We start from the raw sequence: 18,970 nt of genomic DNA, 5'->3' as shown, positions 1-18,970 counted from the left end.
GAAGCGGACGTTTTCATGCGTCACCCCGGTCCCTCAGAGCAGCCCTGCCTGGGGCTCGAGTCTCTGCTATGGTTTCCAAGCCAGGGCCCAACCAGAACACCTGTGCCCCCCTCCCGCCGAGCGGGGCTCTGGACACGGGCACCAGCCGCCATCTGTTTGAACCCTGGACACGCCACCTCTCTCCCTCTAACCCTCCTGCGGCCGCCAAACCTGACGGGCACCTGCATTTGCTGAGGAAACTTTACCCACGAAGCCCCGGGACAGAGAAGTCACTGGGTGCAGGCGGAGGGCGGGGTGGGGGTGGAACCACCTGGCCACACAGGGAGGCTGGCCGTAGCCCGGGGGTGGCCATGCGGGCGTGTGTGTGTGTGTGCGTGTGTGTGTGTGCGCGCGTGTGTGCGCCTGTGTAGGGGGCACCTGAGGTCTGTCCAGAAGGACTCTCCGGGCAACTGCTCCCCCAACGGTGGGGGGCAGGGGAGGTGGGACAGCGTGGTGACATGATGTGCCTGACTTCCAACCTCATCCTTAGGGTCGGCCCTCTTCCCACAAACTCAGGAGTCACCTGTCGAGGCTTCTCCTCTGTTTTGTGTCATGAAGAGGCGAGTGCAGGCCGGTGGGCTCAGCGGCGTCTGGAGAGGGGCCGGGCCTTCCCTTCGTGTACACGCTTCCCGGCAGGGGGTGGGGGGCTGCTTTCAGAGCGGGGCCGAGTCCCCCCCTCAGGGGAAGGTGGGCAGGGGAGCCCCGCGGAATGGGAACATTCACCACGAGGATGAGGAGGGGGAGGCGGACTGAGCAGACTGATCCGGCTCCGTCCAGACCCCCCCTCAGCAGGGGAGGTGGCTCAGGGCGGGTACAGCTCCGAGGGACAGGATCAACCCTGCCGGACACAGCCACGAGGAACAAAAACACGTTTGGGGGGTGGTTTTACATTTCCTCTTTATTAAAAAAAAAAAAAAAAAAAAGCATTTTTCTGGGTTTTTAAAACTTCTCCAATAATAAAAATTTTCCCGCCCCTTAACGCTTCTTTCTCGCCTCCTTCACCCCTGCTCCTGGGGCCTTCGGCCTGCAAGACCCGGATGGAGAAACCTTTCCAACGGCCGAGATCCGGGAGCTGGAGGGGCTGAGGGTTTGAAGGAAGGTGGTTCCTGGTCAGAAGGAGAAGTTCATTTGCACAAAAATATAAACCGTGGAGGATGAGACCAGCACATACGTGTATGGATTGATCTACAATCCACTTAAAAAAAATAGACCCAAACTGTCATTTTACAACTGCAATATTATACAAAATATTATATATTTTTTAAACCACACACACCCACCCACACACACGCGCACGCACGCACACAAGGCGCCGGGGGCCCCTCTGCACTTCCGCACGTGGGGACGGGCGTCAGTAGGCGAAGATGACGTGGTAGGTGACCTGGTGCCCATTGTCCCAGGCGTAGAGCAGGCGGTCCTTGGGGTTGTAGTCTATCTGGGTGGTGTACGAATACTCGTTCTCGAACAGCAGCCGGGGCACGATCTGCGTGTTGGTGTGGGTGTCGAAGGCGTAGGAGATGTTGGCGTTGCGCTGGTTGTGGCTGTCCACGGCGTACAGCACCCCGCAGATGACGAAGCAGTTGCCGTACAAGTGCCGCCGCAGCCCCGTGCGCCACGTGGTCTCCTTCTGCGTGCTCAGGTCCGCGGCGTTGAGCTTGCTCAGCACGATCACCTCCTGGCTGAAGCCCTCCTCGTCCAGGGCCGGGTAGATGAGCCACAGGCCGTTCTCGTCCACGGCGAAGTCCACGTCCGAGTGGCCCTGCCACCGCCAGGGCGTGGCCTCCTCGTAGGCCACGTCGTGGAGCATGGCCCAGGCCGCCACGAAGCGCTGCTTCAGGTCGTACTTGATGATGTTGCGGGTGAAGGCGCGGTTGTAGTAGAAGGCGCCGCCGTATACCACGTGACCCGTGCCGATCCAGCTGTAGGGCAGCTTGTAGGAGTTGCTCCAGCGACCTGGGGGGGGGGGGGGGCGCAGTGTGATGGGACCCGCCAGCGGCTAGGGGTCCGGACCCGCGTCTCCACGTCTCCGCTCTGCCACTTACGGGTTTCGTCCAGCACACGGCGAGCCTCCGCACGCCCGCCCACCACCCGGAGAGAAGGCGGCCCACTCCCCTCGCCTGGCGGGTTCCAGTCCCAGGGCGCTAACCCACGAGAGCCCGGCCCGCACCCCACCCCACCCCGCGCCCTGGGAGGGGGGAGGTGCTGTCACCACCGGCCCCCTCCAGTCCACGACCCAGGAGCTGTGCGCAGGCAATGCGGGGCGGGCAGAAGCGGGCCCTCCCGCGACCAGGAAGGACCTCTCGCCACCGGAAGGCGGAAGGCCCTTCTCATCCGCCCCCTGCTTCCGGAGATCTGGCCGCGATGAAAGCAGGAGGGGGGAGGGCACCCACGAGGGCCTGCGATGGAAGTAGCGGTGGGGGGCAGAGGCACCCACGGGGCCCGCCGCCTGTACCCTGTTTGAAGTTCTCCAAGTTGCGGAACTCCACCAGCGTGTTGCCATAGTAATAGTTGGTGACGTAAATCCGCTCATCCTTGGCCAGGGGGTCCTTCATCCAGGCCCCTTCGTTCCGCCCGTACGTGTTCTGGGTGATCGGCCCCGTGATGGTGGACAGGGTGTCCTTGCACCTTCCTGACGGCGGAGACAGGGACGAGGGGCAGGGGTGAAGGGGGACCTGAAGCGAGCGCCCCCCTCCCGGGTCTGACCCCGTGCGGCTTCAGCGGCCTTCGAGGTGCCCAGAGCCGAGACGCCTCGACATCGTCCGCTCCTCCTCCCGCCGGTCCTGCGCTCTACTCACTCCGAGCCACCTGCTGCCACCATCCCCACTGCGTTAGTGTCCCCGTGCCCCTGCGGGCTCGTCAGCCCTACAGACTCCTCCCTCAAGGATCTAAGCTCCAGAGTTCTCTTCTGACACCACAGCCTCCTGTGAAAAACCATCCTACTTCTACTGGATTCCATCTGTTCCCACCGTGCTATGAACGAGCCTCTCCGGGACGTCATTTCTCTGCCGAGCGACCCTGGTGCCTCCCCCTCCGCCCTCCAGGTCTCCCCCACCTGGAACGCGAGCACCGCGGGAGGCAGGCAGGGGGCTTCCTCCTCCCCCACGGTCCTCAGGATACAGCATCTGGGCGGATACATGGCAGCCGGGGAAGCCCGACCAGAGCTGAGCAACTTGCCTACTGCCTGTGACAGGGACGCGGGGCTCCACCCGCCGCTGAGCTGCCCAGAGGCGTCTGGCCAGGCTGTCTGGGGCCAGGTCAGTCCCGGTTGAGCAGTGGCTGTCGGTGCCCCCTGAGGCCCACCCCCTGGGTCCTGGAGAGCTGTCCTCAAGCCCCTGCCCCTGTCGCTATGGTGGGCAAGATGCCAGGGTCCCCTTCTGGGGAGCTGGGGGAACAGGGGACCCAGCTCCACGTCAGGAGCTGCTTGGCTGTAGGCGCCCCTTCTAAGCCAAGTCTGCCTTCGTGGGACAGGAGCTCGGTAACGTACCCCTAATGGGCTCTCTGGAGTGACCTCTTGTGCCCAGGAGGGGCCCTAAAAGGCCACGGGAGCCACGTTGAGTTCTAGACCAAGTGGAAAGCCTGCCGTGCTTAATACGTAGTGTTGTTATGTAGTGAGCACAGCCCTCCCAGACACTGAAATGATGTGCGACCACTGAGAACGTGTGTTCTTTCTGTCCCCGCACTGGTGGGTTGGGGAGGAGGTGGGAAGGTGAATCCGGCCCTCACACCGCCCCCCGTCCTGCTCCTCCCGGCCGAACACCCCCACCTGCCATCAAGACTGGTGTGCGCATGGGCGAGAGTGGTAAGAGTAACTGGTCCCTGACGTTCACCTGGGACAAAAAACAAAGGCCTACGGTTCAGATTCAGGGTGCTCTCGATTCCAGGCCACCCTCATTTCCAAACTGCTCCGATCCGTTCCATCCATCCTGCTTCCCCATTAGTGGTCTGAGGAAGGAGCTCGAGCTGGCAGGACAGGCAGGCACAGTGCCCTTGGCCCCGGGCCCGGGGCAGCAGGCGGCCGGAGGTGGGATGAACATTGTTTCCCAGGCGGGCCCCGCGGTGGGGTGCAACTGGCAGGCTTCGGGCAGCTCTGTGTGGGGTTCATTAGGTCCCGATCTGACAGAGCGGGGAGGGATTCGGTCTCCGTTAGACAAACAACAGCCGACCAGCCAAAGCCTCATTCCCCCACATCTGAGCTCATCTGTTCAAAACAATAAACCAGAAGGCTAGAGCTGAGCCCAGGCAGCGGCGTCTGATGGAAAATATCTCGTTCCCTGGCGCCGACCGGGGGTGCCGGCTGATAGGTGGGGAGGCCGTGCTTCCTCTGCGCGGAGGTGAGCCCTCGTGTGCCACCCCCAGGGAGGAGCACTTCTCGTGTCCCCTCTCTGACCAGACTCAGGAACTGCCGATGAGCTCCCGGGAGCCAGGACTCCTCTGAGTTTTTTGAAACACTAGGGTGCCCTGGGCAGCCCGCTAAATCCCTACCGGTCCCGTCTGAGCCCCAAGGCTCTGTTGCTGCTCCACTCCCGAGGTGGGGGCAGGGGCGGGGGCGGGGGAGGCGTTAGAATCTGTCCCAGGTTTGGAGCCAGAGGCCTGGCCTTGGTCTTGGCCCTGCTACTGACCCCAGAGTCTGTGTTACCTCCAAAATGTCATACAGCCTTAATTTCTTCTGCAGTAAAGCGAGCGTAATATACGTCCTACCTACTTCACAAAGGTGCTCGGAGAATCCACTCCGATGACGGCACGGTAGGCTGAGTCATGGCCCCAAAGACACCCAGGTCCTAACCCCCAGAACCTGTGAATGTGACCTAACATGGCAAAAGGGACTGTGCAGATATGATTAAGTCAAAGATCTTGAGATGGGGATATCCCGGATTATCCGAGTGAGTCCCCAATGGCTCAGCAATTCCCTTATAACAGGGAGGCAGGAGATTTGACAGGAGGAAGGATGAGGGACGCAGCCGCCAAGCCAGGAAAGGCAAGATATGGATTCTCCCTTGGAGCCTCGGGAAGGAATCAGCCCTCCGACATTTTTATTTTAGCCCCTTGAGACACATTCCAGACTTCTCACCTCTAGAATGGTCAGAGAACAAATTTCCATTGTTTAAGCCACTAAGTTCGTGGTAATTTGTCACAGGAGACATAGACACTGAGGCGGATGGAGTCGGCTTCTGGAGTCAGGCGTCCCTACCTCTGTAGTTAGACGGAGTCCCAGCTGGCAGGCACCCAGGACCTCAGATAGAGGGACACGGGCCGGCAGGAGGGCAGAAACAGTGGGCACACACGCGCGGTTTCAGAGCACTTGAAAACATGTTCAAGGTCAGTAAAACCATGAGGCCCAGACCCATCACCACGGCCTGAGAACTGGGGCCGTTCGGACGCTCCTGCCCTTGGCAACAAACTGTCAGCCTCGGAGGGAAGACGCTTCGTGTTAACAACTCTCTTCAAGGACAGGGAGAGAAAGGCGGGAGGAAGTTCAAAGGAGCCACAGAGGAGACGGGCTATCTGTGACTCATGTTACAAGTGTCCCCCACGCTCAGTGACGGCAAACGTGTACGAAACCCTCTCTAGGTATCAGCCCCTTTAAGCAGACAGTTCAGTGGCTCTCCTGCGCAGGGTCCCAGGGGCTGAAAACAAGGGGCTCCTCCCCTGAGCACATGCACCTGCCCGTCCCTGGCCATCCTGAATCTGCAGAGAGGCCCCCCTGCCATCGCGGGCTCTCAGCTGTGGCGCTCACGGGGCAGGGTCCCCGCAGACACATGGGGGCACCGTGCCGTCCTCCCCGTCACCCCCGACACCTCCGATCGCCAGTGGCCAGGTCCTTCCCTGCCAGCTCTCACCGTGCTCTCCCCTGTCCCCACTCCCTGGTCCTGCTTCCCCAGCTCCCGGGCTGGCCTCCCCCCGCTCCCCCTTCACTTTTGTCCTGAGAGCTACACTCTTGAGCCTCTCCCTGCTCTTCCTGCGGCCGCTGGGCAAACTCGGCTCCTCCTGAGGACTCAGCCCAGGCCCCGCTTCAAGGCACATCCAACTGCCCGCTAGACATTGGCCTCCCGTGTGCCTTCCTGGTTCCTCAGACTTCACAGGGTAAAAGCTGGAATCCAGTTGCTTCCATGGACAGCTTGCTGCACTCGCACCTCCTGCCCCCCAGAAAGGCACCGCATACCACCCAGTGGCCACACCAGGGTCCTGGTCCCTCCTGCTGTCTCCTCCTCCCCCACCCGCAGGTGGCTGTCTCCCACCTCTCCCCCTCCCCACCTTTCCCCTCCCCACCACTGTGGCTTAGTTCAGACCTCACTGCCTTTTCCGGGGTCACCCAGTTACCCCGCTGGCCCCTCTGGCTCCTCTCTGCCCCTTTCCACCTCCCCTGCCCCGTGGTCACACGCTGTTTTCTGCTTAAACCCTTAACCCGCCATCGCCATCACCGGCCACCGTGGGAAGCTGACTCAGCCCCTATCCTGGCACGCCTGTCCTCCTGCAGTCTATCCCTGCCCCCGCCGATCCCCACCAAACTCTGGTGGCTCCAGGGGCCAGGAGGGGACAGAAACAGGTGAAGGGGGGGGGGAGGGACGACAGGCAGCAATATAGAGGCCGTGGCGGGTTGGGAGAGCAGCTGACCCGAAGGCATCCAAACTCAAGGCTGTAAGAACATCCTGGGATGAATTCAGCCCTCTGGCCGCCACACTAACTGCTTGTGTTCGCGGGCTGCCCTCTCAGGGTGCACAGGCCTTCGTGGCCTGTGATCTCTGTGCCATCACAGCGGGCCCCCGCTAGGAAGGGGCCGCCCTGGCTTTAATGCTCTGCTGTCGCCATCCTGACGCTCTTGATAATTTTACCTGTGACCTTGTTTCTAGAAGCAAAGTCTAACAGGACCGTGGAGCGCGTGCACGTGTACAGGAGCACGCAACACGTGTGTGTCTGCCTTCCTCGTCACCCGTTTGCACGCGGCATTTGCTGGGCCTGATGGACACAGGACTCCGGGGGGACCCACCGTGCGCGGGGGTTCAGCCAGACTCGGGTGAGCGCGTTGCCCCCACGGCGGAGCCAGGGGGACCCGCGGCCCCAGAGGCCGTGCTTTCCCCGGGAGCCAGGACTTAGCAGAACGTAGAAGACAGTGGCGCATTCAGAAACGTGAAAAACCGAGTAAAGGGCCCCGTGTTATTTCTTGTGTTACTTCCTGGGATTAGCCAACGACCGACAGCCGGTCTTGTTAGCCTTCCCCACCCAGCAGGCTGGAATGGCACGTCCTGCCATCACATGCACCTACCAAGAAGGAAAACAAAAGAGCGGAGTGGGCTCGTGCGGCCTTGCACCGTCCTGCTAAGAACAGAATCCGCCTGCATGAAGGGACTGTGACGTAGGAATTACATCATTCTGGTGACTTCCACAGAGGAGTTAAAAGATCTTATATTCGCATTTAAAACTGACGTTTCAGGGGCACCTGGGTGGCTCAGTCGGTTAAGCGTCCGACTTCAGCTCAGGTCACGATCTCGCGTTCTGTGAGTTCGAGCCCCGCGTCGGGCTCTGGGCTGATGGCTCAGAGCCTGGAGCCTGCTTCCGATTCTGTGTCTCCCTCTCTCTCTGCCCCTCCCCCGTTCATGCTCTGTCTCTCCCTGTCTCAAAAATAAATAAAACGTTAAAAAAAAAAATTAAAAAAATAAATAAATAAAATAAAACTGACATTTCACAACGTAAATGTGGTAAAACTCATGGGAGTAATTTGAATTTTTAGTATTTCTTCACTTACACTGGCACGAAATAGCAAAGAAAAACAGCATGAGAGAGAGAGAGAGAGAGAGAGAGACAGAGTCACCGCAGAAGAAAGGGAAAAGCTCCTATTCACTACCTCTCGTGACGCCCCACCCCCCGCGCTCTCATTCGGGACGAGGATCCACAAGTCACTGGCCGCCCCGACCATGCCGCTCCCGCAGTCCCACCTTCCACCTTCCTGCTCGGCCCGGCCAGTTCTTCCTCATCCTTCGGGATGGCCAGGTCAGCTCTCTTTCCAGGAGAGAGCCCCTCGGACCCAAAGCACCCCATGCATCCCTCCGCTAGAACTGAAACGATGTTCACGGGTCCCAAACACGAGCGGGGACACTACCTCGCCTGAGTTGTGAACGCCTCCTGCACCTGCCGCCAACCTGCTGAACACCTGCCTTCCGCTGGGCATCTCAGGTCCCGCCTCAACAGCTCCCTACCACTTTCAGAGTTGACGCTGTGATCCCTTTCATCATCAGGCCCCTGTCCCTGTTCCCCTCCAGCATGTGCCCTTGCCTGGGGGGCTTCCTTCACACCCCCCAGGCAGGTGGCTCTGCCTGCAGGGGCTGCTCTCCCCCCACCCCGGGGGGCCGTACGCTGGGGGGCCACGCCTGGAGATGGGGGTCCACAGTCAGAGCTGCTGTCGGCCTTGGCCGGACCAAGAACATCCCCATGTGCACGGCTCCCTCAGGCCACACTAGCCACTTGTCCCCGCCTAGTCCCCCTGGGACGTGAAAACAGCTCCCGCCCTTTCGGGCACCAAATGAGCCTTTTCCTGGCAGAGAGGTGAGGACTGGATTCCTCAGCCCCTTACAAGGAAGCCTCCACTGCATACTCCTGCTTCTAGGCCCAGGGCTCCTGCTTGTGACTGAAGTTCCCTGTGGCTTCAGGGGGCTGCTTGGGTGACTGGGGACAAAGCAACTGACAGCAGAGTGCCCGTGGGGTCGGGGAACGAGCCTGTTAGGTGGCAGGTGGGACTGGGGCAGTTCCTGTCCGGCGCTGCGGGGGGGGGGGGGGGGGTCCGGCCAGCACTGCTCCTGGCCCGTCAGCACCACCTTCCTCACGCAGCCCGGACCGGCACCCCCTGATACGTGGCAGGCAGGGCTGGCCACCCCACCCATAACCAGAGGGCCGCCAGACCTCGGGGACTGTTAGTGTCTCGGGCTTGTGGGGGAGACCGGTCTTCACAGATCGGGTTTCCTGGGTTCAACGAGGAGACGGGCTCTCACGGGTACTGTCGTCATCCTGACGGTCGCCTTGTCTGCTCCTCCCCTCTCCTTCCCCACCCCAAACCAGCCCCATGGAAAATCTTGAATCAGGAGCTGCAGCTGTTGAAGTCTGGGGCTCTGCAGAGCCTGGCCCACGTGGCATAGGCTTTTCTTCCTCTGCAGGAGCCTCAACAGCCATCCCCAGGCCCCAGGTTGGTGGCTGACCCCTCCCCGGGCCCCAGGTTGGTGGCTGACCCCTCCCCGGGCTGCAGGGACAGTGGCTGACCCCTCCCCGGGCCCTAGGATGGTGGCTGACCCTTCCCTGGAGAGCTGGCAGCATCTTTCCTCTCCCGGTCCTACAGTGAGTAGACTTTAGCCAATGCTTGTTTTCATAACCAAAAGTTAATTCTGATTTACTTGTTTTTGGAGTTTTTCTGAAAGGTTTACAGTTCTCCTGAGGATCATGGTAGACATTTTAGGACATCACAAAATCAGATTTGGAAAACATGGCATAGGACGTTCCTTTTAAAAGCAGCCCCATTTAAAACTGCATCTCAAATAGCTTAACATCAAAATTGCCAGACTCATTAAACAGCAAACGGCCTCCATGGGCAGCATACTAGTAGCCTGTGTCGGTTTCAGCCAAATGGTTTTTATTTACCTGCAACTAGGACACGTGGGTGCAACCTGGTCGAACTCAGCCGGGCACAGACAAGCAGGGGTCTGCAGAGAAGGTTCCGGAAAGGAAATCCCATCCACACTAACAACAGCTCGAGGGAGTCACTTGACAGCGATAAACGATTAAAAATGATCCCCCAAAACGAGCCAGCCAAGACCACGCCACCGGAGACACAGAACTTTCCTCTCTCTGTGCCCCCCTCTCTTTTCACCCCTCAGTGTTCGAAGAAAACACCACATGTATGTTCACATCCCTGTGTTTTCTCTGCAGTGGACTCCAGAGGCAAGGATTTTCTTCTGGAAAACCCTCTGGGCCAGTCTTTAGGCAGACCCTTATATCCTCTACGTGCCGATGTCATTCTGGTTAAACAGAATACTGAACAACAAGAGAAAATGATTTCCCACCTCCAGCTCCCACCAGGTAAATGGCCACAAGGATGCCAGGTTTCTCCCGCCTGGGCCTCAGCATCTCAGACAGGCTACTGGAGGTGGACAGAGTCCTAAGAGCCCCAGAAAGGCACATGTTGGCAGCTACACTGGGGGCAACCACCCGCGAAGGCAGGCACAGCAGAGAACCCCACTCCTGGCTAGGAAGTCACCCAGGGAAGAGCTCTCAGGCTGATAAATAGCATCGCTGAGGGCACACAGGTGTGCAGGTTCACCTGTAGCCTGTCTTCACCGTCAGTATCTGAGCCACCCGTGGAGGGACAAGTCTTCTGGACGAACTGTCCCTCCCACTCAAGGGGGAAGCAGTGGGGGTACGGGGGCACCGGGGAGCTCACTCCATGGTGGGGGCGGGGTGCAGTGCTGATCTCGGGGCCTGTGGTCCCATGAGCATGGTCAAGGCCACCCAGAGCCAGTGCGGAAGTGGAAAACTCAGGCTCAGACCCCAGCACGTTCTGCAGAAATTGGGTAGGACCTGTGGCTTCAGGATGGACTTTCCACGCAGTAAGGAGCTGCCGTCTACACTGTGGTCAGCTTGCTTCCACCACGGAAGGGAAAGGAAAGGAAAGGAAAAAAAATGTTCTCTCCTGTTCCCACCCCAACCTCTGCGGCCCAAGAACTGCCTTCTTCTCAAGGTTCATGAGATTTTGCCCTGGGGTCTATTTTTCCTGGATATTTCCCTGCTCCCACTCTGCTGTTATTCTGGGATTTTCCCCCAAGAAGAATCTCTTGCCGTATCATGGCCTGATAAACCTACTGCAAACAACAACACAAAGCCATAGGATTTCATGCAGACAACAGTCTTTAGCAAATTTCTGATTTCATGTGAGACCCATAAAAAGGCAGGGATTTGGCCAAGGTCACACAGCTGTCAGCGGCCGGGACCAGACTACAACCCAGGTGTTTGCTCCCGGCAGGTGCTCTGTCCACCACCTAGTCCAACAGCAGCTACCAGCACCTTGTTGGGAGGAGGGAACGGGAAGAAGGAAGACCTAGGCAGAAGGCAAACCATGTCTCCTGCAAAGCTCATGCACTTTTCAACACGCATTTTGATGAAACTATGATTCAACAGTGTTTTCATTCACTACCCGTGGTGACTTAACTAAAGTGTAGTTCTGTTTGGGAGAGGCACCTGTGGCTCCCACCTCTTCTGTTGTCGACTTTCCCCCACCCCGTGTCCCACGGTTCCCAGAGTCCTCCTGTGGCCGCGGAGCCCCCAGAATGGGGCACAGAACAGGGCTGCACTCCTCCATGCTTCTGGGACACGTTCTGCTCCTTAAGGCCCAACAGTCAGAACGTTTCCCTTCTCTGTTTAGAAAACTCCTGTTCATCCTTCAAAACCCAGCTCAAATGCCGCCCTCCTCAGGAAAGCTTCCCCAGCCTTCTTGGCATCCGGGCCAAGCTGGTGCTCCCTTTCCACTCCTCTGTTCCTCCTCTGTGAGAGCATTTGCCACACGGTGCTGCGATGTCCCCACGCTCTCCAAGGCCGCCGCTCATGAGATTTGGCCCTGGGGCCTGTTGTGCTAGTTACTCCCCGCCCCCTCCCTGACCCCACAAATAGGAACCGCTTGTTATCTCACGGCCTGGTAAACCTCCTGCAGAAAACTTAACTCAGTCATTGCCAAATACCCGGTCCCCACTACAGGAAAGCACGCAAGTGTTTACAAAACTGACCAATGCAGGTGGGGCCCTGGCTCCACTGATTTCGATTTACTCTGGAAAGGAGCTTCCCACCGGGCTCGCCGGCCACACTATGAACGCATAAACCCAGGGTCAACCTGTGGCATTGGCCGAAGACGCAACTCCACTCACTCTCCTTTCCGAAGAAGTCTGACCATCTGGCTCCTGTCTCTCCATTCAACCTCTCCCCAGGCTCAGCCTGTTACCGTGCGAGCGGGAGACGGGGGCCAGGCAGAAGGAACTCACCTATGACATTCCGGATGTCATCCTCCTCCTCCGGGCTCAGGGTGGGGCTGGCGGAGGCCCCGCCCTGCCCCATGGCAGCGTCTCTCCCCAGCGGGTCTGTCTGGACTGTGGTGGGAGGCACCAGGGCCGTGGGTGGAGCCTCGGGAAATGCGTCCCCAGAGGCCCCTGGCACAGAAGCCGAGGCCGGAGGCTGCTGGGTGGCTGTGTGGGCCACGGTGGTGGCTGGTACGTGAGTGGAAGGTTCCAGGCCTGCCCCCGTCGTGGGACCTGGAATCACGGAGGAGGTCTGGAGCGGGTCTGGGAACCGCGTCGCTGAGGGGGACAGGGTGGGGTCGGGGGAGCTGGGATCTGAGGGCGAGGCCGGGGCCGAGGTCTGCATGTGGGTCATTCCGGAGGTGCCCTGGTGGGTGGCCACCGGCCTCCGGGGGGCGCTGGTCAGCAGGTCGTTGTGTCTCAGAAGCTGATCTTCAATCAGCAGATCCACTCCGTTGTCACCACTGAAAAACTCGTCTTCTGGGAAACAAACAGAAGGTCATCTGTGATTCGGGCGGAGGAGCACTGTCAGGCAGGCAAGAGTATGCATTCGGCAGATTAACAACAAGGTTTCTTTCCTCGACATGACGGCCTGATTCAGAGAGGCAGCCCGGCTGGGACTGCAGAAGAGGCAGGTGGGAAGCAGCAGAGATGGGAGGGCTCTGCATCTCCTGGAGGGTCTCTGAACAGACCGCCTCTGAGCTCCACCCGGTCTCCGGGGCACCGGGAGGATGCACAGCCACCACCTGAGCTGGAGGAAGTCACCCCACCCCTGTCCACTCCCCTGGCAGACGCATATGGAGCACATCCAACAAGGGTGAGCAGAACAAACATCCTTCCCCTTCATGGAGCTTCTGTCCAATGGTGCAGACACTAAACAATAGCACACTTACAGTGCTTGGGGGAGAAAGTCGAGGGGGGTGAGGCATGCCCCGGAGCAGGGAGGCGAAAGGAGACTTCCAGTAATGGATAAAGTGGTCAGGAGGGAGATGAGCAGAGGCCCTAAGGAGGTGAAAGAGTTGGCCAAGCAGCCATCAGAGGAAGAGTATTCTGGGGAGAACAGCAGCAGTGCAAAGGCCCTGAGGCCAGAACCTGCCTGTGAAGGCTGAGGAGCAGCCAGTGTGAGAAGCAGAGGGTGTGAGGGGAGAGTAACAGGTGACATCAGGGAGGACACAGGAGCCACATCACATTGGGTTTGGCTGCTGTTTGGACTTGAGTTCTTCTTGTGCATGAAATGGGGGACTGTACACGGTTTTGAGCAGAGAAGGAATATGAGGCGGCAAAGATCTCTTAGGACACAAAGTCTAACCACAGATGAAATAAACAGAGAATTGCATTTCATCTGTTTGTTAAAACCACCATTAAGGAACTGAAGCCATGGGCAGGGCAAAAACGTTTGCAGTACATACAATTAACAAAGGACTTGTTCCAGAATATGTAAAAGAAAAAAAAAAATCCCATAAGTCAGTAATTTAAAAAGACAGGGGCGCCTGGGTGGCTCAGGTAGTTAAGTGTCCAACTTCAGTTCAGGTCATGATCTCACAGTCCGTGGGTTCGAGCCCCACATCGGGCTCTGTGCTGACGGCTCAGAGCCTGGAGGCTCCTTCAGATTCTGTGTCTCCCTCTCTCTCTCTACCCCTCCCACACTCATGCTCTGTCTCTGTCTCAAAAATAAATAAACATTAAAAAAAAAAAAAGGCAACAAACATGGTTAAAAATGGGCAAAGGGCACCTGGGTGGCTCAGTCGGTTGAGCATCCGACTTCAGCTCAGGTCATGATTTCATAGTTCGTGGGTTTGAGCCCTGCATCAAGCTCTGTGCTGACAGCTCAGAGCCTGGAACCTGCTGCGGGTTCTCTGTCTCCCTTTCTGCCCCTCCCCTGGTTGCACGCTCGCACGCTCTCTCTCTCAAAAATAAATAAACATTAAAAAACATTTTTTTACATGGGCAAAATGACTATGCCAACAGCTAGGTGAGCATCAACTGTGAGGAGGGACAGGGGAGAAGCCCAGGTACCTGGAGGCAGGAACAGGTGCGGCGGGGGGTGGGGGCAGGGGTCTGAGCACATCATCCCACCTCCAAGCCTCAGTGTCCTCATCTGCAAACTAGGAAACCAGGCTGGGGGGTGGGAGTGGGGGGTGCACAGAAGTCCCTTAAAGCTCTGCTGTGTGATCTTCTGCAAGCCCAGAGAGGTCAAGTGACTTGCCCAAAGCTGCTCAGCAAACTGTGAGACGATACAGCAGGAACTCTGGATAATTCGTAACCGCAGGCAATTTTCCCATGACCTGGCTGGCCCGGAGAGGCCACGGCAGCAATCGGACCCCAGAAGGGGCGTGTGGCTCAGAGGATGTGCAGATACATAGGGTGCAAACGGTGACTCCTTCCCCACCCCGCCGACCCCCAACTCACGCTGCTCTTCGATGTTGTTCTCCTCCTCCGGGACCTTGGCCTTGTAGTAGGTGATGCCCCGGATGACGGTGGGCTTGGAGGCCGGCCGGCCCCGCAGGGGGACCTGCCTCTGTAGGGGCCGCTGTGGCCTCACCACCTCGGGCGGGGCCAGGGGCCGCGTCTGCAGGAGCTCGATGGAGTTGATCTGCTGGGACACGGTTTCTTCCTGCAGAAACCGCTCCTCATACTGTTCAGAGGGGACACAAGTTAAGGTCAGGTCACTGGCCAGACAGGCAGTGGTAGGAGGAGGCAGTGCTGGAGCCGGGACACTGTCCTACATGCTTTACGGACGCCAACCAATCTTCCCCTGAGTCCCACGAGGTAGGAGCTATTTATCACTCCCACGTACACATCAGGAACCTGAGGCACAGAGACGTCATGTAAATTGCCCAAGGTCCCACAGCAGGTAAGTGGTAGCAGCAGGATTTGAACCCAGGCCCTCTGGCTCCAGCACGTGTCTCTGTAACGTCCACACTGTGCTTTCCAGCCTAGGGCTGCTGCGTGACTTAGATCTTGTCTCAGTTGTTTCCGGGGAGGTCTGTGTGTGGGCAATGGTGTCCAGGCTGGGACATGAGGCCGGAGAACCAAGATGCACCCCTCGGGATGAAGCTTTTCCTTCCATGATCAGAAGGAACTGCTCCACAGCCTCCCTGATGCATCCAGGATAAAGTCCAAAGTGCCTGGCCTGGCATTTTCCACCCTCTTAAGCACGGACCCGGACCCAGCTCAGCATTCCCCTGTCTTGTTCTGTGCCCCCAGCCCCAACCCTTCCTTGGTGCTTCAGTCACCTGGCTGACTCCTCAAACTCTCGGCTCTCCTGAGCTGCCGGGCCTTTGCTCGGACTGTTTTCTCCATCTGGAAGGCCTCCTCTCTTCCCCCCTCTAGCTACTTATCATAATGTACCCATTTCTCAAGGCCCCGCTAACCTCTCACGTCCTTAAGAAAATAGTCCCAGCCCTTCTCGTTCATAATTAATCTTTGTTTCCCAGTTCTCACTCTGCACTTTGTGGCAGAAACTTCTAACCGACCACGTAAATCCCGTCTCCTTGCTCCTCTCTAATGGGAAGCTGGCTTTGTGGGAGGGGCCACGGGACAAAGTCCTGGCCAGTGGGGTATAAGGAGAAGTTGGTGGAAAGAGCTTTTGGAAGAGCTCCTTAAAAGGGAGGCTGAGTCAGCTGGAAGGCATCTTTCGCACTCTTCCTGACTGGTCTGGCCTGAAATGTGGACAGGGCGGCTAGAGTAGGGCAGCCCTCCTGTGACCAGGAGGGGATCTGGAGGATGGATGCCACTGACGGCACCATGAAGTTAACCACCCACCACGGTCTGCCTGCCCCTGGAGCCCTTCTACACGAAAGAACAGCAGACTCGGGCCTTCTCCTCAAGATGCTGACACAGCTCCTAAGGAACACAAGTCTATCCCTTCTACCACAGCACCTCTCCCAGCCTGCCTTCCGTGGGCATTATTTAAGAATTTGCCTCTGCAGACCCTGTGGAATAGAAGAACAGCAATCACCTCTTGCTCAGTTCTGATGCCCCCGGCTGGGCGCTCCTTAATATTTACATTGAATTTCCCTTAAGTCATCTCTGTGCCCAACACGGGGCTCAAACTCATGGCCCCAAGATCAAGAGTCGCTTACTCTACTGACTGAACCACCCAGGCACCCCCCGTTGCGCTGAATTTTTTAATCAGAACAAATCCCGAGGAACAGTCTACATTTGTGACTGGCATTGGGATTCTGTCAAATGATGCTTTAAAGTAGGCAGCCCATGACCCAGGCCTCTTTTTTTTTTTTAAGTTTCATTTATTTAAGTAATCTCCTCACCCAACATCGGGCTTGACCTCATGGCCCCGAGATCAAGAGTCGCACGCCCCTCCGACGGAGCCAGCCGGGCGCCCCGACCTGGGCGTCCCGACAGCACCGAGGACGCTGCCGTGCTGGTTTTGGTCCAGCAGAAGAAGCGCCCTGTCCTCCATGGAGCTGCTGCCCAGGCAATGGCCTCTTGTGTCCACGGCGTGGCACGCTCTCTGGGTCCTGCCTCGGTCCATCTGGTCACGTAGCTGCCCCCAACCCAGGATCCCGATCACCCACCACTGAAAACAACAGACTTTGGGCACAGGTTCCTGGGAGCTGAGTTCAAAGCCAGGGCCGCCCACAGGTGGGTCCAGTTCCTGAGGGGTGTGGCCCTGACCTGCTCTCAGGAGGAGGGCTCCGGGGGCTCCATAATGAAGAGGAGGCTTCCTGTCGCCCCCGAGCCATGGAAGCCCCCTCCTCACCACGACGAGGTGGGCAAGCGCCCCTAAATCCCGTTACCTGAGACCCCAGTGACATCCCCCCAGAGAAGCAGAGCCCACTGAGAAACAACACCTCTGTCCCCGGAGGCCCAGGGTCCTGAGAGGCAGGGCAGGGCCTTCAGGGTCACAGAATATGAGCTGGAGGAAAGCCAGCCCGAATGGCCAACTTTCTCACTTTGCACAGAAAGAAGCAAATAAGGCTCTTGTTTTGACCTTAAAAATCTGGCCTGGAGGAAACCTGGAGTCCTTCCCAACCACACCCCCAAGGCTGTACTGGGTTTTCCCGTGACAAAAGAGCTGAACCAGGTGACAGAGCAGACATGGCAGCCCCATGCTCCCTGGCATCCCGTGGGGACCGACTTCTCCAAAGCAGGGGCCCCTCTCTGCCAGCCTCCCCTGGCTGGGGCCAGAGAGCTGTCTAGAAAGGGGCAGGCGTGTGCCCAGGGGAGCCCCCACTCCTGCCACCTGCCCCCTCCTCAATTCCCATTTCGGCTGGTGAGCTGAGCTGGACTAGAGATGCAGGGATACGTGGCCTGTGGGGAAGAATTTCAGTGGGCTCCCATTCTGACCAGACACGTCCCTTTATGGCATTTTTTAACCCTTACGACAATGAGGCAAGGTAGAGAGCACTTTACAAATAAGCAAAGAGGGGCTCGGGGTCATTTAGAAATTCGGCTGAAGGTCAATCAGTGAAGTGGCTGAGAGGGGCACTTCCGAATTAGACCCAGGGCTGCTGTCTTTAGAGCCTGCACGCTTCCTTACATTAAGCCACACTGCCCACACCGGTGACCATGGGACTGACTTGTCTGCCATCCAAAAACTCGTCTACACCCCCAAGCCCACAAGGCCATGGTCTGGCTACTGCCCAGCAGACTTGGGGATCCCTCATTTCCCACTGGGAAAGGAGGCTGGGAAGCTGAGAAGAGGCCCCCAAGCGCCTGACTCAGACGCTGTGGGCCGGCTAATTGCCGGACCCTGGCCTCCCTCCACATTGCAAAAGCAGGTTGTCATTTCTTCATGGTAAACCCCAGGAACTGTCTTTAATTCCAGGCTCTCCGGGACAGGCGGGAACTGCAGTTCCTTCTCCCAGCCAAGCAGATGGAGTAAGACCATGGCGGCCTCTGCCAGAGAACATATAATTTCCCTGGATCCACTGGCGACAGGCTGTGCTGGGCGGCCGCTGCCCCCACCAAGCTTTGATTTCCTCTCTCTGTTAATCCAAGAGTCTGTTGTATGACTTCAACTCCTGGCGTCCCTGTGTCCCCACTCCCAACCCGGCCCCCAGAGCCCCTTGCCAACCCTCCAGGCAACGACCTTGTCGGAGAGAGGCCTCCAACAAATGGCCATTCACCACGCCGAGAAACCCCAACATCATCGACGAGAACCCTGAAAATAACCACCGAACCCAGCACCCCATTTGCCCCCTTTTGAGTCATGGGGTTCGCTACAGAGACAGAAAGATGAAGCGGGGGGGGGGGGTGCAGGAAGATCCTAGCCTTGGCCTTCCCCCGTTCCCACCCCTCCCTGGCCCAGGCTCTACCCCCTGGCACGGGAGGATTGTGCTCACCTCAGCAGCGTGCTGAACAGGGATTTCAGGAGGGGAAAGGGCTTTGCTGAGCAAGGACAAAACGGGTTTGGTGCATTTGATTTGGTTTACTGTTTGCCCTCAGGAAATATGAGCCGGGTTGCTGAACATACCACATAATGTATCATCAAGACAACAGACGGGTTCTCAGGCTCAGCCGACTGGGAAACTGGAAGCCAGAGAGGGCAGGGAATGCCGGACTCTGCCAGGCCCTAGGCCAGCTCAAGTTGCCAGATGGGCTGAGACAGGAGTGGCTGGGTCCCAGGTGTGGGAAAAGGGTACCTCTAAGTTCCCTTCCAGCCCAAATGTCCTCAGCTTTTTGGTTTATTTAGAAGCTCAGATTTGGGGCGCCTGGGTGGCTCAGTTGGTTGAGCGTCCAACTTCGGCTCAGGTCATGATTTCACGGTTTGTGAGTTCGAGCCCCACGTCAGGCTCTGTGCTGACAGCTCAGAGCCTGGAGGCTCCTTCGGATTCTGTGTCTCCCCCTCTCTCTGCCCCTCCCCCACTCATGCTCGGTCTCTTTCCCTCTCAAAAATAAACGTTAAAAGAAAATTTGTAAGTTCA

General features: G+C 58.1%; 1 protein-coding gene across 2 annotated transcripts in view; it reads right to left on the bottom strand.

Annotated features, from left to right (window-relative positions):
- Positions 1-942: 942 nt before the first annotated feature.
- OLFML2B (olfactomedin like 2B) overlaps positions 943-18,970 on the bottom strand; it is a 36,802-nt gene continuing 18,774 nt past the window's right edge. Inside the window, exons 5-8 of one of the 2 annotated variants that reach the window (XM_049635256.1) lie at positions 14,490-14,715; positions 12,048-12,560; positions 2,492-2,668; positions 943-1,992 (exon numbers count right to left, since the gene is read on the bottom strand). In XM_049635256.1, the coding sequence (XP_049491213.1) occupies positions 1,391-1,992; positions 2,492-2,668; positions 12,048-12,560; positions 14,490-14,715 (1,518 nt within the window). In that variant the 3' untranslated portion in view covers positions 943-1,390. The remainder of the gene's footprint in view (positions 1,993-2,491; positions 2,669-12,047; positions 12,561-14,489; positions 14,716-18,970) is intronic. The other variant, XM_049635257.1, reaches the window with a different exon arrangement.

The sequence above is a fragment of the Panthera uncia genome, chromosome F1, assembly GCF_023721935.1.
Source record: "Panthera uncia isolate 11264 chromosome F1, Puncia_PCG_1.0, whole genome shotgun sequence".
Lineage (NCBI taxonomy): Eukaryota > Metazoa > Chordata > Mammalia > Carnivora > Felidae > Panthera > Panthera uncia.
The sequence above is the reverse complement of the archived record's forward strand: the minus strand, read 5'-3'. Positions and strand labels throughout refer to the sequence as shown.